Source organism: Sebastes fasciatus, chromosome 14 (genome assembly GCF_043250625.1).
Source record: "Sebastes fasciatus isolate fSebFas1 chromosome 14, fSebFas1.pri, whole genome shotgun sequence".
NCBI classification, from domain to species: domain Eukaryota; kingdom Metazoa; phylum Chordata; class Actinopteri; order Perciformes; family Sebastidae; genus Sebastes; species Sebastes fasciatus.
In genome coordinates, this window is record NC_133808.1 from 13,827,995 (window position 1) to 13,842,837 (window position 14,843).

Consider the following 14,843-nt stretch of genomic DNA (forward strand, 5'->3'; position numbering starts at 1 on the left):
TGTGATTTAAAGACAATAGTTTCAACCTGTGAATCTGGACAATATATCACTGCCTCCCCTCCTCATCTTCCCCTATCTATCTCCACACTTGGCTCTTAGTTGTTGTCTGTTTCAAGCTGTTTCTCTCTCTCTCTCTCACACACACACACACAGGAAGACACCTCCCGTCCTCACCCCTGAGGCCCACACAATAAGAGCTTAATGAAAAGGTACTTTACACTGGCGGCTGTGCACTGGGGAGATATCTTTAAATGTCACTGTTAATGGGAGGAATTAGCAGAAAGCTGGGTGTTCTGTATCTGTGTGTGTGAACGGGTGCATCCTGATGGCAGTGTGTGATGCCTGGATAAATGAGGTATAGCTTATTTGTCCTACTGTGTGTGTGTGCGTGCGTGTGTGTGTGTGTTAGTTCACCACCCAGCAGTACATAGTGGCAGTCAATGCGGTTGATTTATGTTCCCCAGGCCTCGGCTCTGCAGGGCCCCGGCTTGATTGGTGTATCACTGCGGCGACAGCCATGACCTCGCCGTGACCCCATAAGTTAGCCCCGCTGCATGATGGGAGCTCGCAAAATCAGATGATGCCGATCTCCTCGAGCTGATTGATTTAACTATATAGCCATAATTTCAGCATATCATTTATTTTCCCCTCGTCTCCTTCCTGTAAATTGAGCATGTCAGCGGTGCAATGCATCACAGCTCCAGCGAGCCCACAGGATCACGGTGAAAAGGATTGATGTCCTTCCATGGATCATTGCTGAGAGGGTTCTGTTTAATGGTTAGAGCAAATGGTTTACATGCTTGATAAACAAGGTGTCAGGAAAAAAATGAAGGCAGATCATGTTGCTGCTGTCCTATAATCTCAACTGATGAAACCATGATACACCGAGGTGGAACACTTTCTCAAACTCTGCTTTTACACTGAGACACAGTGGAAGATTTTATCACTTTTGACCTTTTTCTGAACTTTACTCTGTCTGTGGCAGATATTTACAGAGGCTCACAGAGAGGAGCATGACTAATGGAGAGAGACGGATAAGTGTCCAAGAGAGAAAAGAGGGTGGTTGTTTAGGAAGGAAGGAGGTCACAAGTGTGTGTGTGTGTGTGTTGCTGCTGTAGAGGAGGCGAGCATCCTTCACATCAAAGCAGCTTTTAGGGAGCAATTAGCAGAGCTGCAAATAGGCGGATAACACAATTAACAGTGACACAATCTTTACATTTAACATGGCCCCAGGTTAACTGAATTTACAGTGGCGCATCTAAGAAGCAACTTGTGAACAGTTGCTAATGGATGGCGCTCCTCCTTTGATTGTCTCACGAGGCGTAGATTTTAGATTGCCAGGAGAAGCACAGATGTGTGTGCTGTGATCAGAAGTAGAACAAGCAACCACAGGGAGAGGGGGGAGAGATTCACACGTGACTGGTAGACTGCAGAGCGTGTCTGCAAAGTCATCTGAGGTCGGCCAGTCTGTGTGATGAGAAAGATAGACGATGCGGAGTAAGGGCTCAGGCCGAGTACAGCACAGTGCCACGTGGGCCCCGGCTCACACACAGAACACCATCACCTTGCATACTACATTAGACAGCAATTGAACCTCAGCTTTATTTGCAAACAAGAAAGCCACAAAAAGAGTGTTACGTGAGGCACCAAGCTACATGATAGCAAGACTATAGAGTCTACAGACCAATAGCAGCTCTGTGAGGGTATAATGCAGGCGGTAACCTCCAGCTCTGAAAAGTGAAGCCAATGCAATGCCAAGTGCCTTAAACTTGCATTCTTTCTAATAGCCAGCAGGGGGCGACTCCTCTGGTTGCAAAAAGAAGTCTGATTGTATAGAAGTCTATGAGAAAATGACCCTACTTCTCACTTGATTTATTACCTCAGTAAACATTGTAAACATGAGTTTATGAGTTTCAATCGCTAGTTTCATGTCTTCTTCAATACAGCATGATGTTCATTTAGTAAATTATGGACTCTCTTAGAGTAAAATAGACCAAAATTCGCCTAAAAATGTCTTATTTAGCGTTCAGTTGTACTCCACTCTCTCGTGTCACTTCTGGTTGCAAAAAAACAAGATGGCCACAATCAAAATGCCGAACTCGAGGCTTCAAAACTGTAGTGCACAAACCAGTGGTTGACGTCACGGTGACTACGTCCACTTCTTATATCCAGTCTATGGTATAAGATATGTTTACCATATTCACCATCTTAGTTTAGAAAGGTAGCATGCTAACATTTGCTAGTTAGCACTAAATACAAAGTACAGCTGAGGCTGATGGGCATGTTATTAGCCTTGCTAAGTTTAAAATGTTGGCCTGAAGATGGCGCTTGATGAAAGGTCAGGGGGTCACCAAAGACAATCAATTCTGTGGGTAACATGAATGTGCGTGTACTAAATTTCATGGCAATCTGTTCGATAGTTGTGGAGACATTTCACTCAAAACCATAAATTCTGCCTGTGACGCTAGAGGAGAAATCAACACCAAAGTCATTAGGATTCATCCTCTGGGGACCATGAATGTGTCTGTACAAAATTTCCATTGAATAATTGTTAAGATATTTCAGTCTGGACCAAAGTGGTTGACTGACAGTATACAGACAGGCTGCGCTGGTATGGCTAAAATTGATAACAAAGCTGATCAAACACCAAATGAAACGCAACAAGGCTGCCAAAAAAGCAGCAATAGCACATTCATTATAAAATAAGTCACTTTTGCTGATATATTGTATCTGATTTAAGCAATTTCCACTGCAGATAATTTCTGCAATTACGCAGTAAGACAGTGATGACATGAGTGAGACAGAGATTGAAGAGAAGACATTATGGACCAGTGCGATTAGCCCTGTGAGCTGTGTTGTAACACGGCGGCAGGGACTGCTTGGTGATGTTCAGCATGACACTCCAAGCGGAAGAGAGGAGGGGAGGAGAGATGAAGCGGGGGGATTGGAGCAGAGCTACCCTGGCCTTTCTCCAGCCCCATCACAGGCACAATCTGGGTAGTAGCTATTAAAATTATTCCTGTGAACACATCACTCCTACAGGATGAGAGGTGACTGGATCTCTTGCGCTGGATGTTGCTCAGGTTCCATGTTAGCCGGGATTTGACTTCACTCCCAGTTCTTCAAAGGCTTCCATATGCATTTTTTTCTCCCCCCCACTTTCCTGTTGGATCCAGGGGCAGACACATCCCTTTCATCAGGAGGTGCTTTTCTCTGACAGCACAGATTAGTGAGAGGTAAATGCATTTAGAAACGCCAGGCTCATTTTCCGTGCTAACACACTGAGCCCTTACCATGCTTTGCATTAATAAGTGGTTCATCCAAGGTCTTCTATCCGTTGTCCCATTACATTCAGCATATGAAATTTTTATGTAAGCTCAAATCACATGAGGAATACTAAGTTGATGCCAACAGCTCTGTGCACAGGAACAGCTACTTCAAATCGGTTTGATCTCTATTTTTAAGTCAGTCAAATTTAATGTAAAGATAGAGACTGGGAGAAGAGGATCGAGAGACAGACGGGGGAGGTACTGTAGGTTCAGCTCAGGTTGGTGTTGACAGCAGGGATGCTTGGTGACAAAAACCCTTTGGGCTCTCTCTGCTGGAGTGTGGAGCCTCAGTCTCAGCCCTGGAGTCCCTGTAAATCCTGCCTTCTGCTGTTTACACTCGGGCTAAAGCTGATGTTACAGGGGCCCGCTCCTTCCATCTGGAGGAAGCATAGCCATGGTTTTGGTGCTGATCAAGACACTCCTTGAATTCAGGATCTCCTCAGAGAGAAATGTATTCATATCTCTGGTTTGATTTAACATGTTGTAGCAAATAAAATCACAATCACTTTCCTTAAAGTCACTTTAAATCAAATTTTATTTCTACAGCCATGCTGGCACTGTGAGGTTCTGCTTTGACCGAATGTCAGCGTGCTAACATGCTCAAAATGAAAATAGAATGCATTTATATAGCGCTTTTTTAGTCTTCTGACCACTCAAAGCGCTTAACACTACATGTCAGCATTCACCCATTCACACACACATTCATACACTGATGGCCGAGGCTGGGAGCAATTTGGGTATCTTAAGTATCTTGATCAAGAACACTTCGACATGTGGATCTTTATTGTCTTCCAATTTTTATGTAGTCTTTAAAATAAAGGTAAATAAGAATTTGGCTTCCACAGAAGCAATGGTTTTCAGTTTACCAAAACAGACAGATATTGTTCAAATTAAAGTTAATCTTGTACTGGTTCAGTATCAACACGGCACAAATACGGCAGGTATCTGGCACAAATACGGTAGTTACATCACACAAAAGTACAGCAGTGGCCCCTCTAGATAAGGAGAAAACAGAAAAAAACATTCACAACACTGCCCTTTAAAATCATTACATATTTGACAAATAAAAATACAAAACATGAACTCAGAAATAATCATAAGTTTCTTACCTGGCTCATGCACACCGAGCTCCAGTAGCGCACGTCATGTTTTTGATCCACCTGCATTGGCAATCCTAGACTGACGATCACCAAAGTCACTAGGATTCATCACCTGGGAACCACGAATGTCTGTACAAAATGTCATGACAATCCATCTGATAGTTGTTGAGATATTTCAGTCTGAGCGACTGACCGATCAACAGACGGACATTGCCATCCCTAGATCGATTCACTTGAGAAGAAAAAAAAACAAATTTGCCCTGTTTTTCTGAATTAATGAGTTTATTATCTCAGAATTCTGAGATATTTTTTCATGGGAAAAAAAAATCTGCTCTATCTATCTCAAATATGTTTTCTCATGTGAATGCATTGCGCTTCCGTATAATGTGTAGCCATGCCGCTAGCATGACTAAACATTACCTGCACACCAAAATCAAACACTATGAGGACACAATAGAATAATGCCATATTCCTCATCAACTCTTTATAACCATCATAATCATAGGAGGGCATTTTTTGTCAAAAGTTTAAGATAATTTCACATTACAAATCTTAAAAAAGCATCTTACTTGCTGCTTAAACACCCAAAGTCTTAAAAAACTATTACGCTGTTGGAACGGTACAAAGACGAGATAAAAGAGAGAGAGAGAGAGCAAGAAACTGTGAGGGCATCAGGATACAGTCTTAGGCCATCAGTGATGTAACATCAGGGTAAGAGAGGATGAAGACAAACACATCCTATCACACACAAATACATTTAATCATGTCGTGCACATATTTAACAGTGTTTCATAGGACTGTTGTGATAGTGATAACACCAGAATATTTCAAATATTTTGTTTTTTAAAGAATTTAAAATCAGACCAGAAGAATAAAAGGGTAAAAGGCGCAAAAAAACGCATAAACTGTTTTAGTTACTCGTCAAACAATGCTAATAATACACATAATAATCCAAGTGCCTTGACATCAGTAGATTTTATTCTAGCACAAACAAGTCTCTGCTCTGTATTTGTATTCTGCATTCCCTGCCAGGGTAAAAGCTGCCTTCCCTGACAGGCGCATTTCTTTTGAAGCTGGAGGCTGGGTGAATGCAGAGATCCAGGTTGCACTGTGGGAATATAGGCCAGGAATCCAGGATCATGGATATGGGAATAGGCAGTGTCCTTGGGAAAGTGAGCTGTGTTGATAAGCCGCTGAGGGATTCCTGGAATGGGAATGCGGTGAGCCAATCGATCAGGAGAGTAAAACCCTGAGGTGGAGCAGTGGCAGCGCTGGGTTGGGTGGTGGGTTGAACTGCATGATGGTATCTCCATCATCGGCCTAATCCCCCCTCCGTTCCAGGGACCAAATGAAACAGTGTACATTTGTTTCATCACATATACATGCGAGGACCATACCAGTGAGTCTGCATATTTAATTCCAATTATGGTAAATCATGTATAATTTACATCACTACTGACCATGCTGAAGCGTTGTTACATGAAATTTTACATGAAATATGTTTTTTTGACCTTCCAGGCAGCCACTGGTTTCCATTCATTTCTGTATGGTTGGAATCAATTGTTGGACTTTCTTTGGTTGTGTAATCCATCACAGTGAACAACAACTATGCATTTGTTTTTGTCAGAGTTATATTATAGTTGTGAGACAGTGCAGTGCAAACTATTTAATAAATTCTCTTTCAATGTTTTTCTTTTCAACATAATAAAGTGAGACCTACAATTGAGACAAGACATACCGAAAACCACAAAACAAAAACACACCCAGATACACACACTCACAGAAAAAAAAAACACAACAAAGAAATTAAATAAAAATAAGAATAAAATTTGAGCTTCAGCAAGTCACAACCCGATAAATTTAACAATTGCACATACTCATACTGTTATATTTGTTACGCCCATACTTATTAGTCTTCCAGGTACAGTATATTACTATTGGGGACCAGTCACTTACAAACACATCAAGAGTACTTCTTAACACACTTGATAATCTCTTCAATGGCAAAATAGACATAAGGTTTACATACCATGCTACAATATCAGGGGGTTCTTTGTCCAAACATTTTTGTAATATTGTACCTGTACTTACGTTCATAATTAGAGTCTAATCCCAGTACAAAAATATGTGGATTTAGAGGTACATTTATCCTAAATACTTTCCTAATCTCGCTTTGGACTGACAGCCAAAGAGTTACAATTTTTAGTGCACACAAGATGATTATATGAGCCACAGCTATTTTTACATTTTGGACATAATGGAGAGCATATAGGGTCATATTTAGATCGGATTGCTGGGGTTACATGTACTCTGTGAATAATCTTATATTGGGTCTCATAGGATTTATTAGAACGTAATGTAATTTTCTTTGCATTCAATAAAATGTTTCGCCACGTCATCATCAAGATGGGACCCAAAATCACCCCCCCCCCCAGATGTTTTACTATTGATATTAGGAATGTCAACAAACATTTGATAATAAATATATTTAATAAACTCAATAAAATACAAATAAAAAGAGACATGAAGTTATGACTGTAATGGATATTTTAATCCATTTTCATACCATAAATTAATAAATGGAAATTCAAATGCATTGAAAAATATAAAACTATGCGGTATTGCACACTTTGGAAAATTGTCAGCAGTGACAGTATATGTAGATTACACAAGCAAGAGCTAAAACTTGCAAAAATAATGCGAATACAATGGTATTTTAATATACAATAACTATTATATTAATATTACATAAATGACTATCACATGACTAAAGTTCCATACTTATGCAACGTGATGGCGACTGAGCAAACTCACTTTGCTGGTAGGGCTAGTTGACCTTGAGTTAATATATTTTTTTGTTAAACTAAGACACTTTTGTATACAAATAATAATTATATTAACACAGTGGCACACACTCAGAGCAGCAGAATACAAAATAGACATTAACACAAACACAAGCATGTATGCACACACATATGAACACAAACATATCTTTGCAGGTGCATACACTATACTTGCTCTTGAGCGGGATAAGGCACTAACCTTAAATCATATATCAATTCATATCATCCACTCAGGACAGTAAGCCAGGGCTGAGGGTGTTGTCTCCTCTGACCAATCAGAGAGGCCGAGCCTGTCTCCTTCTCCTCTCTGATGTCAGACAGACGAAAGCACAGAAAGAGAGTCAGAGACAGACTGAGAGACAGAGGAAGACAGGGCGATGGCGAACGAGAGCTTAAGGAAGAGTCATGTCAGCTGAGTGGGAGAAGAATGAAGAGAAGGACGGAGAAAGATGGTGGCAGTATGAAAGAGGAACAAAATACTGACAGACCATTAAAAAGGAGGAACATACAGAAGAGGCGAGAAAGAGAATAAAGAGCATGCATCTGTAAAGAGAGATATAGTGACAGATTCAACATGGGTCCATTTCCACGCTGACACAGTGCGCAGGAGGTGTAAAGGTTGTGGATTTGACACAAATTGGCTGATGTCACCTGTCTCTTTTCTTTCATCCCGTTTTCCCTCTCCTCCTCTGATTGTCGTTAGGTCCAGTCTAGCAACCACCTCTGTCCTCCTGCCTGTCTCCGTCCATCAGGAATGTCAATGGCTGGGGAAACACATTGCAATGATGAGATAGTGAACATCAGGGTACAAAAAAAAGATCTTGCTAAATCTTAAAGTACTCATGAAAGATTGGGTTCAAGCCTCAAACTTGCTGTATGCCCCAAGAAAAACAATACAGAATGTGGTTACGTTTTATAGTTTGAATTGGATCAGAAGAAGAAGAAGAAGAAGAAGAAGAAGAAGAAGAAGAAGAAGAAGAAGAAGAAGAAGAAGAAGACATACTTAATTGATCAATTATTGAAATGACATTTTTACATCTACATCCAGTGTAGCCAGCGGAAATCCGGGCCAAGACTTCCCCTTCCATGCGCTGCTCATTGTTTACAGTCCGATTAGCAACTTGAGACGCGAGACTGGAGTTCTGGTAAATGGTAAATGGACTCGCATTTATAAAGCACTTTTCTAGTCGTCCGACCACTCAAAGCGCTTTACGCTACATGTCAGCATTCACCCATTCACACACACATTCACACACTGATTGTAGAGGCTGCCATGCAAGGTGCCAACCTGCCCATCAGGATCTAATCTAGATACTCATCCACATACTGATGGGAGAGCCTTCGGGAGCAATTTGGGGTTAAGTGTCATGCTCAAGGACACATCGACATGTGACTGGAGGAGCCGGGGATCAAACTGCTGACATTTCGATTTGTGGACGACCTGCTCTACCTCTGAGCCACAGCCGCCCCAGTTGAAGTTGAGAGATGACGTCTACGACCAGATTGTTTAACAAGTAGCTAGTTTACATGCTAATTTAAAACCAATGAAAAGCTGAATCATCGTCAGACGATAGCCGGTGGGTTCCCAGATTGCATTTTGGCCATGCTCTCCACACGGACTGTTTCAACCGAACGTAATTGGTCAATTCTACTCGGACTACAAATGGAAATCAGAACGCTTTCGATACCAAAATCTTGTGCCGTTGCCTACGTGTGAATGCAGAATCTGTTTATGGAGATTAGGGGTTCGGTGCCTTGCTCAAGGGGCACCTCAGCAGGCCCAGGAGGCAAACTGGCACCTCTCCAGCGACAAGGCCACGCTCCGTATCCATATGCAGACTTGAACCTGCAACCATCCGGTTCCCAAGCGAAGTCCCCACAGCAATTTGGTGTGGATTCAGAACCCCACGGACTGAACCGCTGCCATCAGCGTGACTTAAAAAGCTTCAAACACAGCAGAGAAAAAGGCAACAAACCCTCCACTTGGCTATTTTCGATTTGTTTATAAAAGACTTTTAAATAGACATTTTATAAATAGACGGTTGAGCTTTGACAAGCCAGACAGAGCAATGATGTAAAAATAGATATAACAGGGGGTTTGATATTGAAATACGAAAAACACATTGATATTTTATCTCTTTTTGATTTCCTAAATACTTGAACAGAAAAAGAGGTAACTGTGCAAATTATACCTTTGATTTAGCAAGAGCTACTGTATCCGTACAATGAGATAATACGATCAATTCTCCACATGTGTGTGCAGTTGTTTCAGAGAGGACACACACATTCCCCAGCATGGATAGTGGATGAGTCATGTCTGCCAGCCCTTACTGTTACTGTGAAAGCTCCAGATTCAAGGGACAGCAATCTGCATTCATCTCACAGACGTACACTCTCTCACTCTCTCTCCCATGTCTCTGTCGCTCTGCTCCCCTCACGCTACTTCTGTCTCCTTTACACCCCCCCCCCCCATCACCCCCACACACACACACACAGGTAGGGAAAGTGTTGGGAGTAGTGTGAAACTGACAACTCTCCGCTGTGCCAGACACACACTCCGTATGTTGTTGATTGGCCGCCTCTCAGGAGCTGACAAAAGTCAGGCGTTCAGCTCAAACCAATCAAATTGCAGAAAATGGTTTTATGAAACTCCTGGCAAGGTTCCTATATCCATATGTCTACCAACATTGCAGGGGGAGGCAGGCACATGTGCATAAACACACACATATAGGGTCAAAGACAGAGCATGAAATTGAGCAACTACAGTTAAAGGCAGACTAGACAATCCCAGCAGCCGAAGTAGGACATCCATCCCCGCGAGGCATGATCACAGCATCCTGCAGTGACATAATATGTGAGAGCAATGACTGATGAATGGTGAGCATTCGAGCACCCTTAGAAATGACACAACAGATGTTTGCCATAACACCATCCGGCGGTTTCAGATTTCAGTTAATGTTCCTACCAAAACATTCCGTCCCTGCATGGTGGATTTTCAGTCAGAGGTGAATCAGAGAACGAGGGGTTCAAAAATATCAAGCAAATTGAATCTCCTTGTGCAAGCACCCGTTGACATTTGGTGATGAATCAGCAAATTACGTTAGTGACATGACTTGTTCCCTACGCTCAGGGCAGAACAGAAATGGACTGGCTTTCTGAGTTTTTTTTTTTAAGATAAAACAGCTCTGGAGTACACTCAACGGAGGGTGCAATGCCACCAACAGCACAACAAGAGGGAGTAAACACCTCTTTTTGTTGGGCAGTTTTACAAACCTGTGACAGGAAACTGCTTTCACACATACAGCAGTACGTGATGACCTGTCCATGGTGCTGAAATTCAGTGCCACTCTCCCTAGGGTGACCGAATCCCAACAAATCAAATGTGGGACAATGTGGGACACGTTACCAAGGCTGAGAGGTAGTTTACAATTTTGTGATAATGTCTAACTTAAAGAGACAAACATTTCTATTCTGCCCCTTTACCTCGTAACATCTCTATGCTTTGCCCTTGATTGGCACATCTCTTTTTTTCTTTGTGTTAGTCTCCATCATATGAATCGGCCTAAATCTGCATAGTTTGTGACTTTGCGGTGACTCGCAAAAGACGGTGAAAGGTCAACCTGCACTTGACCCAGGTGTGCGCAGTTTGATTGACAGCAAACACAGCCCTGTGATGACAGCCATTGGATAAAAGCCAGTGTCTTTTCCTGGAGTGGTTTGACTTTTGAAAACTGGAGCCAATGAAAATGTGGGACATCATTTCAATATGTGGGACAATAAATACTGGGATAAAAATGCTGTGCAGTGCAGTCCCTCATAAAAGTGGGACACGTGGTCACCTTAGCTGTCCCATAGAAGAATTTCACACAATATAAAATAATTTAATTCCCTGCGCTATCCAATATATTGCATCATAACTATTATTTTTTTTTGGACAGAGGGACACCGGCCGCACTAAAACTAATTGGATTGGAGTTAGATGATCACTTTTACCCCCTCAACAACAAATCGTAGAATAATCTGCCTCCCGCCCTGCCTGAAGCACGAATTAATCAGGTAATCATCTCTTGTCTTATCCCCAATATATAGCCCATTAACATTAAGCAACACTCTCTTTGGGTAGCACTCCAGGCCACGCACACTGACAATGATTAGTAGCTCTAAGGACCAGGATAAATACTGTAATTTACTTTCAGCACCCTAAGAGCAACTACCACCTATCTCTCCCTCCCCCCTCTTCTTCCTCTCTCTGGGACACACACACACGCACACACACGCACACACACACACACAGGGACATTACATATAGGGCTATATTGTACTGTAAATCATGTTGTTTGTTTTAAACCCACTGACCAAACACAGCACACCTGATAAGATGGAGATGGGACCCACTTGCAGGAACAGGTATATTGTTAAAGCTCAGACTTTGCTTGTTCAGCTGCTTTCCATTTGTTCAGAGAGTGGAGCCTGACTATAGTTTCAGTAGCAAAAGCCTTCATTTCCTTTCATTTCTCCTCTGGGTAAGAAAAAAAACAATGTATAATTTGAGGATTTACAGCCTGCATTGTGTGTATGAAATGAGCTGGATCAATGGATTTTAAAGGTCCCATATTATGCTCATTTTCAGGTTCATACTTGTATTTTGTGTTTCTACTAGAACATATTTACATGCTGTAATGTTAAAAAAAACTTTATTTTCCTCATACTGTCAGCCTGAATATACCTGTATTTACCCTCTCTGTCTGAAACGCTCCGTTTTAGCGCATTTTGATGGAATTGCAACAGAATTACGTTGCTAGGCAACAGCTTGGTTCCATGTGTACTTCCTGTCAGCTGATGTCATTCACATACACTGCAACCAGGAAATAAACTGTGACACATTTAGAATGTTTATGTTTAAAACTGTGTCAAGGGTCTAAATATTGTATATTTGTGACATCACAAATGGGCAGAAATCCTGACAGCTTGTTTCAAATGCAGTTTCTGAATACGGTCTGTGTGTATTTCCCTGTGGCTTGAGTGTTTCGATACTTTCACAGTATTTATATATGCACTATACTCATTTTTAACAGTCTCTTCTGCACTACATTCACTTTTTTTAATAGTCGTGTATCACAGCTGTTACCCTGCACTATATTCAGTTTTAACAGTTTTCTTCATCTCCTTGTATTTTTATATCTGGTATATTTTGTTGTACTTTGTACAACTAACTTTTTTGCTGCCTTTTTACTAACATGTTTTTGCACTATGGAACTGTGATGCGGGAACCTTTAATTTCCCTCGGGATTAATAAAGCTACTATCTATCTATCTATCTATCTATCTATCTATCTATCTATCTATCTATGTATCTATCTATCCATCTATCTAAATATTGTATATTCGTGACATCACAAACGGGCAGAAATCCTGACAGCTTGTTTCAAATGCAGAGTTTCTGAATACGGGCTGTGTGTATTTCCCTGTGGATTGAGCGTTTCGATACTTTCACAGTATTTATATAGAACTTAAGCCTGCTTTATAATAAAAAAAAAACATAAAAATCTCACTTTTTTATAACATGGGACCTTTAATGGCTATATATAAGAAACAATCAGTCTTACCTGCATTGTTGTTCTTGTGAATGGACTCACGTCTATCCTGCACCAAAAGCAAGATGTCGCCAAAAGTGTGTGTTTGCCAAAAATATTTGGAGAGCATCACTCATGAAGAGCAGAGAGAGGATAGCCTAAACACCCTTAACCACCTTTATGTGTGTCTCTCTCTCTCTCTCTCTCTCTCTCTCTCCATCCCTCCCTCCCTCCCTGCGTGTATGAGTCTCTCTCTCAGTGTGTGTGTGTTTGTGTGCATCTAGGTAATAAGCTGCTCCGCCACTGCGCAACGATGGAGCTATCGCAACGATGGAGATGACGCAAACCGACCCAGCTCTCCTCCGAAAAAGTGTTCCTCCAAGACGAACATGGCGGCAACTTAACCACCATCCAAGATGACAATAATGGACCAACGGGATGGAGAAAAAAGGATTCTATAGGCTTTCCGGTTTTTCCAGGTATACCGGACGGTTGTGCGTGCATCAGAAGCTGCTCTCCTCCTTTTAAAGTGAATCTTGCACAACGCAGAAGAGGCAGTACACAACGCAGCATCAGCACCACCACCACCGAGAGAGAGAGGCTCGCAACAGCTGATCGGAGAGAGGAGAGAAGAGAGAGGGGCATGCGGTCAAAGAGGACGCCGTTTCCCCTCCGGTGAGCCGTCATCATGGAGAACCGGGATGCGGCAGCGCGGAGCTTAATTGCATCGGAATAGCACCGATAAGAGGAGCGCCCTGGACCGGCCAACCCATCACCGTTACCGAGGAAACCAACCTGGAGTCCGTCTCCTCCACCTCCACCCCCAAGTCAATGAGTATTGTTGTGGCAGAGCAGCCCCCGCGGTGCAGGAGTCGGCCAGGGCAGCAGCACTTTCTCTAAAATATGAGCAGGGGTGCCTGGATGCGTCGGCAGCATGACGAGGGCTTGAAATACTGGATCGCACCCCGAGAGAACGAGAAGCCGTTCACCGAGTCGGAGCGGGCCCAGAGATGGCGCCTGTCGCTGGCCTCGCTGCTCTTCATCACCGTCCTGCTCTCTGATCACTTGTGGTTCTGCGCCGAGGCCAAGCTGACCAGAACCCGAGACAAGCGCTCGGACGAGGGGCTCACAAACTCCCTCCACCTCCATCACCTCCACCTCCCTACATCTCCATCACCACCATCAGACCTAGACCGTCTCGCCAGGAAGCAAGATGTTATTTTTATAGGGAATTCTACCAAACCTCTGTGGCGAATGGACAGCTGTCATCCAGACAGCCTGTCCAAAGACTGCTTCACTTTCACGGACGCGGAGACCGTGTGCCTGGGCCTCTCCGGTGGAGGTGGAGGAGGAGGAGGAAGAGGGGATAAAGGGACACAGTTGGTTAGTTACGTGAATCTGAGCGATTTGTACCTTTCTTTTTGTAATTCCTACTCACTTTTGGATTTGTTTTACGGGTTTACGAGTCCGAACATTTCCAATTGCACCCTGGATATGGCCATGGGGGTGGACCTGCTGGGATGCAGCGAGTGTGTGCGCGCTTATCAGCTCCTGGACCAGCGGGCGGAGGACAACTACCGGGAGTTTGAGCTGCTGGTTCACAAATACGAGACGGATGCGTACTCTGTCAGGACATGCATGGAGGAATGCAAGGTAGGACTGAGGAGGCCGGGTTTGCGCGCACACGCACACACACACACACACACACACACACACACACACACACACACACACACACACACACACACACACACACACCACACACACACGCACACACACACACACACACACACACACACACACACACACACACACACACACACACACACACACACACACACACGCGCCCACACACACGCACACACATGCACGCATGCACAAGTGCATTTAAGGGGGTGGGTGCACAGTCGCCATGGCAACCGTTGAGCATATCTGTCAGTATTTAGTTTCTGGAGATCATGCAACCAGTAGGCTACCTAGCAGTCAGGGTTTGCGCGCG

The 14,843-nt window shown here is 43.0% G+C and overlaps 1 protein-coding gene across 1 annotated transcript in view; it reads left to right on the forward strand.

Moving 5' to 3' along the window:
* Nucleotides 1–12,946: 12,946 nt before the first annotated feature.
* nalf1b (NALCN channel auxiliary factor 1b) overlaps nt 12,947–14,843 on the forward strand; it is an 86,283-nt gene continuing 84,386 nt past the window's right edge. Inside the window, exon 1 of the mRNA XM_074659058.1 lies at nt 12,947–14,497. Within this exon, the coding sequence (XP_074515159.1) occupies nt 13,748–14,497 (750 nt within the window). The 5' untranslated portion in view covers nt 12,947–13,747. The remainder of the gene's footprint in view (nt 14,498–14,843) is intronic.